An 8,847-nucleotide genomic window follows, 5' to 3' on the forward strand; every position below is an offset into this window, starting at 1 on the left:
TCAAAAAATGATTTTTTCTCTTATGAAGGTTTGCCTGAAAAATGATTTTTCTATTATCAACTTGTTGGTTAAGTCTACATCTATATCATGAAGTCATTGAAAGCGCACCAAAGTTGAATTGTAAAACCCTTCTCTACTCTTGAGCTGTGCTTCGATGAAAGCACCCCACTAAGAATTTGGGCCACACGTAATGAGATAGGACCAGCAGATCCATGGATCCATTTGGCGAAGTCAACATCAAAATTGGTACCAAGGATCATCTCATAAAAGGGCCTATATTAATCATCAAACAAGTTTGATCTGTTAGATGATGAGATTTGAGCATGTCATGCGGAGGAGCCAAATTCATAATATAACTGCAAGTATATTAAAAGGAGTTATTATCATCTAAAAACTGAAACAGAAGTTTACTTGGAGAATAATTAACGGATAAATTTGAAGAAAATAAGGAAAGATGACAACATTTGTATGGGTGTTGTTAGAATGACGACATAGTGGCAAGTGGCCCTGGTAAATTATTATAAAGGCAAAGCAGACCCTAGCAAACCATCATCATCCTGTGGAATATCCCACCTTGAATAAGCATTGATTTGAGTGTCATATAACAGAAGGTACACCCCAAGGGAGTGGCACCTGAGAACACCGGTTGTGTTGGCTGCGCCAAGCTCTGCTAGCTAATGCATTTTGTGTTCTCAGGTCACCCCTTTGGGGCACCATGTTTACGTGTTTAGTGTCTTCTCAGTTTAGGAATCTCCTAAGTCCGTCATATTATGCTATGTGAGTAAATTCTTTTTTCACATTTTTGTGAATCTTTTGTAAATTTTTTGAGTCATGGGAATGACTAAGTTCATGACATAAAGGAATTTTTATTTTTTTTAGAATTATTTTTGGTAATTTATATTAACATATAATTTATATAAAATAAAAGTTATTATCTTATTTGTTTAAAATGTAAATAAGATCAGGCAGAGAAACGAACTGTAGCAAATCCGGATTCCGACTTGATAAACCCTATACCCTACTAACTGCTAAGTGTGGAGGCCGCTCACCATGGATATGGAAATTGATCCTACAGAACCAGAAGCCCAGATCAAGGACGAAGATCTGTTCAGAGCCGCCGATTCAGGCGATTCTTCGGTTTTTAGAGCTCTCTCTCCTCAGCAGCTTCTGAGAGCTCTCTCGCTTAGGAACGAAGATGACCGATCCCTCCTTCACGTCGCCACCTCTTTGGGTCACTTGGAGGTCTGTCTGTCCCACAATTGTTTCCCCCCTTCGTTTGGTTGTTGAGAAAATTGACGAAAGAGAAAAGAAAATGAAATTTCCTTACACATTTATTCGCGCTGCAAGGTAGGAAGCAATGAAGCGATTCATTTGCTTTGGTGAATGTACTGTTCTAGGGTGTTTTTTTGTCTTGGTGATGAATTTCCGTTGTGCGGATTGCTGTCTCGTTTTGAAGTGTCGTCACTTCTCCATGTTTAATGCTTTTCTTTTTATAGCCTATTTTGCTATTCTTAGATCTGAATCTTGTGGAATTAGGTGGTGAAGATGTTATCGGAAGCTGATCCATCAGTAAGTGGAATAAACAGCGTTGATGAAGAAGGTTGGGCGCCACTCCACTCTGCTGCAAGCAGTGGGCATACAGAAATTGTGGAGATTTTGATTAGCAGAGGTGAGGGATTTCATATGTTCATAAATTTCATTGATTTTATTAATTTAATTATTTTTCACCCAAAATGAAAGATATTTCTTCATGGACAGGGGCTGATGTTAATTTGAAAAATGATGGAGGTCGCACTGCTCTTCACTATGCTGCCAGCAAAGGATGGTTGAAAATTGCTGAATTTCTGATTTTACACAATGCAAAGATTAATGCCAAGGATAAGGCTTGTAATCTCATACCAGAGCATTTTGATTTATTCAAGGAGCTTAGGATCTCTTTGGCAATATTTTCAAAAATGATTCTCCAAAAAATCATTTTTGAGAAAAGTTCTTAAAAACAACTCTTCTTTCAAGAACAAATCCTGTTTGGGAACTCAATTCTAATAAGATAAAGGAGATGAAGAAAATAATGATGAGGGTTTTATGGTTAGGGTTAGGGTTGTGCAGAATTGATTTTTCTGAGTGTCCTTGATTCTCTGAACTGTTTACAAAAAAATAAGTGAAAATACTTTAAAAATCTGTTTTAAAAAATCACTTTGTTTCTAGAATGCATTCTCAAAAAACTGTTTTCAGTCCACAATCTACCAAATGTGTTTTTTTCAGTTCGGAAAATTCTTCTCTGTTCTAAAGCATAGGAAATTTTTTTAAGAACAGTTGTCAAACAAGTCATTAATTTTTATTTTGTTTCTTCTCATGCACATGCCAGGTCTGGCATCATATTTAATTGTTTTCTGCATATGTGTCTGTATGATTAACTATTGAATGTGATTGCATTCAGATCGGTTGCACCCCATTGCATCGAGCAGCAAGCACAGGGAACTCAGCAATGTGTGAACTCTTAATTGAGGAAGGAGCAGAAGTTGATGCTATTGATAAAGCTGGTCAAACTCCTCTTATGAATGCAGTAATATGCCAAAACAAAGAGGTAAATTTCTGTAGAGATGTTTAAAATATTCATGATATACCTATTAATTAGTAATTTTGTGTCATTTCAAGCCACCTATTTCATGATTGGCATTTGTTTTCAGTTTTGCAGATGTGAGTTGGGATAAGGAATAGTAGTACTTCTTGTAGTATCACTAGTAAAACCAACATAAATAATATGGAAAGTTCTAAAGTACTGGATAGATACCATACTGAACTCAAAATCTGGACCGATGAAGCATAGGGCTAAATCTGAACCATTGAATAAATGTACAAAGAAACGGGTTTCGGATGCAAAGAAATGAAACCAAAATACAAAGATATAGGACATAGGTACAAAGCAATGAGAGCCTGTTTTTACCATGTGGCGTTTTGTGATTAGATTGCCTTTTTAGTACCATGATTTTACCCAAATAATATTAGAAAAAAGATTAATATTCCCAGTATGGTAGCTGTGAACTGTATCATTAGATCAAGGGATTTTCTATAGAAACAAAAGGCAAACCTTTCAAGCTCTTGTTTGAAGTGGTTGGGCCTTTATCAAATATATGATATACTGATTAGTGGATTGGCCATACTATAACTACAGACTGAAAATAAGAATGCTTCTGTTCTATGGCTAATTTTAATTACTGAGATTGATTGGAAATGGTCCTTAGTACCTTTTGTAGGGGTGTAAACAAGTTGCCATTGAGCTTCACATAATCTCAACTGTCTCTGTTCAAGCTTGCCGTCTGTTGGTTCGAATGAGCTCTTACTTGTTCATGTGCCTTAATGAGTTGTTTATTCTGAAATTCATATTCGTGTTACAATAAAATACTTCTGCATATACTCAAAAGCATACCCTATTTCTTGTCAAACCTCATGGACCTTTATTTGTGAATTTCCTTTAAAGTATTTTTTTTAACTGTAAATTTGTGGAGTTATAGTAGTACAAGTAAATGATGTCTATGCTACTGTTCATGAGCCTAATAAATCCAAGGCTGTTATCACTCAAGCTTGGTCCATTAAGCTATCAAGCTTATTTGGACCTGGAACTGAATGAGAAAACTAATGAACCACATTTGAGCTATTCATCAGCACCTTGTTCATTTATCTTTGTCCTAGCCTCTCATTCAGATGCAGCTTTGTGAAGGATGCCAGTCGCCCTAATAAATGGTTTCAATAGGCAGTGAACCTTGGTAAAATTTTACAGACTGCTTGACCAATCTTCCTTTTTCTGTTTTTTCTTCTCAACCACAAAGAACAGTTTGGCAGGGGAGACGTTCAGTAGAGACCTCTAATGTGATGTTTCCTCTTTGTCGTTGACATTGATCATCATGCATTGAAGAACCTCTTGATTCTTAAGCCTTCACAATACTATTACGAGGGCCAAACATTTGCAATTCCAAATTGTTTGACTCACTTAAGCCTCTTCTATTGATTGTGTGAATTAAGTATTAACTTTCGAATAGTTATCATGTCTCTTTGTTACACAAGATATCCTGATTTGTGCAGATAAAAAATAAAAGGGGTCAGTAGATAGCATTGGCAGAGTTAACTAAGGCCCAGGAGGGCCACATGCCCCCCCTAAAAAATAAAATCATAAAAGGGGTTTTGAATCCTTGTCCTCATGTCTAAGAGAAAAACTTGTTTTCCACTGCACTATATACCATTATCTCTCCCTTTTTTGCGCCCCCCCCCCCCCTAGAGCACATTCGTAGCTCCGCTACTGGTAGATAGTGCTGTTGCTGTCATTCTCTTGATGAGTGATGAAAAACACAAGTTCTTCTCAAATCTTTATTACTTTTGTTTGGATGACAGGTGGCTCTCCTTCTGATAAGACATGGTGCAGATGTGGATGTAGAAGACAAGGAAGGATACACTGTACTTGGACGAACTTCAGATGATTTTAGACCAATACTGGTAGATGCTGCGAAGGCCATGCTTGAAGGATGAGCAATACTTTGAAGTAGTAACATATGGATTTGTGGAGGAGGACTAACCTGCTAGGATGTGTTTTGTTCATGAACTACAGAGGGAACTGAAAGGTAAGTGATCAAGCTGTATGTCATAAACCAACTTATTATAAAGCCAAATGGGGAAAAATATGTAAACATGCAACTCTTATTATTTAAATTTTTTGATGATGCAAAGTAATCACAAGTTCCTCCAATTTAATTACCTGTTTCAGATTTTAAATTTCTATACCCTTGAACATTGCTCTACAGTTTTGAGTTCATTCTATCAAGAGAGTTGAAAGGTGTTTGAGACATTTAGATTCAACTAACCAAAAAATACCAGAAGAACAAGAACCTCAATTTTGGCTACTTATATCTAGTCACTGGTAATCAGGAAGTCTCAGCTTAGTTTTATGCCTTCATGGATAGCAGCAGCTTCTTTGGGTATAGGTTTTTTGTGCCTATATGTTGGATGCAGGCAGCAGTGCTCCTCCTTGAAGACATTTCCTTCCTGCACTTCCACAACCTTTATTCTATTCCTCTTTTGTGACCACTTAACATCTATTCAGTAGCTCCATACTTGGCATAAATTCCATAAAAGAGTTGAAATTTTTATTTGCCTTTCGGCGCCTGATGTATATGTCCAGTGTAATTTGGTTCATTAATTCTTTGGGTGCTTTTAATATGTTTTCTTTTTTTGCCTATCAAAAAAAAAAAAAAAAAATATATATATATATATATATATATATATATATATCATGGAAATACTAGTAGGAAAATCAGGCGGCTGTGTGTTCAAGGCATAGTGGCCTTCACTTCCTCCACCCTACTTGGCTAATGGCAAGTTGCTGAGGCTGTCTGGGTTCTGGTTATGGCTTGATCCTATGTGGGATTTTTGACCAAAAAAAATAATAATATATATATATATATATATATATATATATATATATATATATATATATATATAACAATTTAAAAAAATATTCTTTAACATATGGTAATTCACAAAAATATATATATTCAAAATTTGGATACTTTGGAGGCATTCATCTTTCTTATAATTTTTTAACAATAAATTCAAATCATAATTAAAGTTGAGTTCAAATTTATCATCTTCCTTATAAAAAAAAGTTATTCTATGTTAAAGATTACAAAAACTTTTGTGATAGAATATTTGTCATTGAATATGTACACTAAAATTCTAAGTCATTGGATAAAAATATAAATAAATTGAATCAAAATATAAATAAATAAAAAAAGACATGAAAATTTGAAATTAAGGTAATTAAAGAATAGACCAAAGTATGAACAATGAAATCGGATTTGACATGAAACCTAAAATATATATAAACCCTTTATAGATCAAATTTTCCATTTTGATTGGTCCAAAAATTATATTTGTTTGTTTAAAATAACACAGTGACATATTTTAAGCGTTAGGGAATGTGCCACGTGGACATATGCATGCCCACCGTGGCACCTTGGTAGCTTCCTCACCTGATCCGAACCCTTTTGGAGGACTCCAGTGTTGGATAAATATCAACCGTTGCTTCTGCTTCTTCTTCCCTATCATCTCTCCTGAGGCAAAGCCATGGTTTCCTCTCTCCTCTCACCTCTCTCCGACACTGTTCTTCACTCTTCACCACCCAAAATCACAGTCTCTGAGAAACCCACAATACCTCAGAAGAAAACCCAACTGGGTTTCACCAAGAAACCCTCATGGACTTCACCACTTCTTCAGAAATCTATCCCCTTGGCTGCCTCAGTTGCCATTCTTCTCTGGTCAAATCCAGGTATTCTTCAAGAATTTCTGTTTTCCAACTATTTTATATAAACCCAAAACGACGTCGTTTTAATCATGAACTGAGTCCATTCAACTGAGTTAGTGAATTTAGAGTAAAAATGTGATGATTTGAGCTTCTTGGTATTGCAGCAAATGCTGGGTTTTTGTCAGGATTCTCAGGAATTGAATCTGTTCCTGGTCCTGAATTGCCTCAAGTTGACTTCCTCAATAAGTTTAATGGTTTGGTTTGATCTTCTTCTCTCTTTATACTCTCATGGATCATTCAACTGATACTTAGAAACTCAAAATGGCTTCCGATTTTCACCCTTGTTTTGCAGAAGAAAACCAGAAGAAGTATGCTGAATTTGACGAAAGATTCAAGTCATCTCCCCTGCTCAAGGAGCTCCTTGAACGATCCAAGTTGAATCAAGAAAAGTAATCTTCTTGTCCATTTTTTTCTGGTTTCGGATGATACCACGTGTGTGAATGAGTTTCAGACACTTAATAAGGGGTGATTTTATATATGTATAGACATTATTTTTAACCGTTAGGAGAACAGGCTTAGTACAGAAAATATCTAAAGTTTTTGACTTGATTGAAAAAAAAAAAAAATTGCAGTAACTTAAAAAAATATTTTTGAAAATATGATACTTTGAAAATTATTTGCAAACCATTATAGATTTGGTAAAAAATATGTAGAATCTGGTCATATACAAGCCTAATATTTACATAAGAGGGCCATTGACTTCCTCCTATTTTCTATCCCAAACCCTGACATTTGATCATCATGCAATAATTATAATTTGCCAATTGTAAAAATATTTCCCACTTACACAAGCTTTGCTATGGGGTTGGGTTCTTCATGTAAGCTTCATATTTGGGTTTGGATCATCTCTTTCCTACCTTGGCTTCAATTAGCATTGCTAAAATTTTCAGGAACCGAAAAGAGATTCAAGACAAGTACTGCATTCGAGGGGCGGAATGGGGGGTCGGAGACTGTTCGGTTGAAGGAATGTCACCGGCAGATAAAGATAATTTTATTGCGACGCTGAAACAGAAGCTTGGAGATGGAGCAAAGTGAGGGAAGAGCTGATAGTGATCCTTCAAACATTCTAGTTTAACCTGTATTTTTCTTGAGTTTTTCTCCTTTTTTATCCTTGCCAATTGTTTAGCTAGAAACATTGAGTCATTTTTTATGATAGTCGATAGTTAAAAAGTCTATATGTTCCTCCAGCATCTGCTCCATTTCTCTCCCTTTTGTTTTTTGTTTTGTTTTTTTTTTTTAATCCGTTTGTATGCCAAGAAAACGAAGTAGAGAAAACCCATTTAGAATCTGATTTACGGTGATTTTAGGTGGTATTTTCAACCTACAAAATATATATCTATTTTAAAAATAAAAAATAAAAAATAGGTGTTTTGTAAAATTTATGAATACTTTTAAAAATCATCATTTATAGTATTGAAAAATTATTCGTTATGTTCTTTTGGAAAAATACTTGATAGGTGATTATCTTAAAATTATTTTGAGATAAAACACTTTTATTAAAAATACTTCAAGTAAAAACATTATCAAATACACTCTAAGAGTATATTTTACATTTATTTTAAAAAGTATTTTTAATATCTTTAATACTTAGTGGACGTTTAGGAGATATTTTAGAAAGCATTTTTAACACTTGAATGATAAAATTTTTTAAGTATTATAAATATTAAAAGCATTTTTTAGAATCACTATCAAATAAGTTTTAATTAAAATATAAAAAAATTAAAAAAATGTAATTTTAAAGTATGTGAAACAGTAATTCTAAAAAATGATTATAATTTAATATTTTAAAATATAAAAAGTTTCAAGAATTATAATGTTTAAAAACACTTCATAAAATTACTATCAAACACAATTTTAGAGTCTGTTTTCGAAAACAACTCAAAATAATAGTTTTTAAAAATTATTTTTTGATATTTTGTAAAATAAAAGTTTGTTTAAAAACCTAAAATGTTTTTAATATTTTAAAATATATTTAATTTTTTTATATCTGATATTTTATTTTTAATATTTATATAATTATTTTTTTAAAAACATTTATAAGTTAAACGGATAGAAAACAATTAAAATATATTTTCTAAAAACACTCAAAATAAATTTTGATTATCAAACTTATTTTTCAAGTTTTTCGTTTTAAAAAACAAAAAATTGTTATTGAAAACAATTAACAAATAGACCTTTAATGTCTTTTTCTTTTTCATCCAACCTTAATCAAGGTCACAACTTGACTTTAATATTATTTATATAAATTTATTTTTCCCCTATCTAGATATTATCAATTAAATATAAAATCAATTAGAATTTTAAAATACTTTACAAAGTTCAAGAGAAACCCAAGATATTTTTAGTAAAATCATGAAAATTTAAAAATAAAGAATTCTTTTTTCCTTTTTGAAAATATTGATCCAAATAACATATTGATGTTCCCTCAATCAAATTGAAAATAAAATAAAAGGAAGATAATAAATAATAATGAAAACATCAACTCCACCTTCACT

At 33.1% G+C, this 8,847-nt stretch overlaps 2 protein-coding genes and 1 non-coding gene across 5 annotated transcripts; all 3 read left to right on the top strand.

The window, feature by feature from the left end:
• Positions 1–556: 556 nt before the first annotated feature.
• On the top strand, positions 557–4,746 carry LOC132253929 (uncharacterized LOC116803646). 2 transcript variants are annotated; one of them, XM_059737374.1, is made up of 6 exons: positions 557–777; positions 966–1,242; positions 1,537–1,669; positions 1,759–1,883; positions 2,438–2,584; positions 4,387–4,746. In XM_059737374.1, the coding sequence occupies exons 2-6, from the start codon at positions 1,051–1,053 to the stop codon at positions 4,519–4,521; spliced, it is 732 nt and encodes a 243-aa protein (XP_059593357.1). In that variant the 5' UTR covers positions 557–777; positions 966–1,050; the 3' UTR covers positions 4,522–4,746. The 2 variants fall into 2 exon arrangements, with proteins under 2 accessions (XP_059593357.1, XP_059593363.1); XM_059737380.1 differs by having other exon boundaries at positions 558–777; positions 961–1,242.
• Positions 614–716, top strand: MIR398A (microRNA MIR398a). The gene has a single exon (NR_127818.1). It is a non-coding gene; the product is annotated as a microRNA MIR398a (primary transcript).
• A 1,160-nt stretch (positions 4,747–5,906) lies between the features above and the next one.
• On the top strand, positions 5,907–7,539 carry LOC100252601 (uncharacterized). Of its 2 annotated transcripts, XM_002271976.4 has the most exons (4): positions 5,907–6,316; positions 6,457–6,546; positions 6,645–6,741; positions 7,243–7,539. In XM_002271976.4, the coding sequence occupies exons 1-4, from the start codon at positions 6,115–6,117 to the stop codon at positions 7,385–7,387; spliced, it is 534 nt and encodes a 177-aa protein (XP_002272012.1). In that variant the 5' UTR covers positions 5,907–6,114; the 3' UTR covers positions 7,388–7,539. The 2 variants fall into 2 exon arrangements, with proteins under 2 accessions (XP_002272012.1, XP_019077021.1); XM_019221476.2 differs by lacking the exon at positions 6,457–6,546 and having other exon boundaries at positions 6,053–6,316.
• The last annotated feature ends 1,308 nt before the right edge of the window (positions 7,540–8,847 follow it).

The sequence above is a fragment of the Vitis vinifera genome, chromosome 1, assembly GCF_030704535.1.
Source record: "Vitis vinifera cultivar Pinot Noir 40024 chromosome 1, ASM3070453v1".
Classification (NCBI taxonomy): Eukaryota; Viridiplantae; Streptophyta; class Magnoliopsida; order Vitales; family Vitaceae; genus Vitis; species Vitis vinifera.

Bases quoted from the DNA above. Each gene is read 5' to 3' on its own strand.
- LOC132253929 (XM_059737374.1), top strand. From the start codon at position 1,051: ATGGATATGGAAATTGATCCTACAGAACCAGAAGCCCAGATCAAGGAC. The intron at 1,243-1,536 runs GTCTGTCTGTCC...TTGTGGAATTAG, and splicing joins CCTCTTTGGGTCACTTGGAG to GTGGTGAAGATGTTATCGGA. The intron at 1,670-1,758 runs GTGAGGGATTTC...CTTCATGGACAG, and splicing joins GGAGATTTTGATTAGCAGAG to GGGCTGATGTTAATTTGAAA.
- LOC100252601 (XM_002271976.4), top strand. From the start codon at position 6,115: ATGGTTTCCTCTCTCCTCTCACCTCTCTCCGACACTGTTCTTCACTCT. The intron at 6,317-6,456 runs GTATTCTTCAAG...TTGGTATTGCAG, and splicing joins TCTTCTCTGGTCAAATCCAG to CAAATGCTGGGTTTTTGTCA. The intron at 6,742-7,242 runs GTAATCTTCTTG...TAAAATTTTCAG, and splicing joins TCCAAGTTGAATCAAGAAAA to GAACCGAAAAGAGATTCAAG.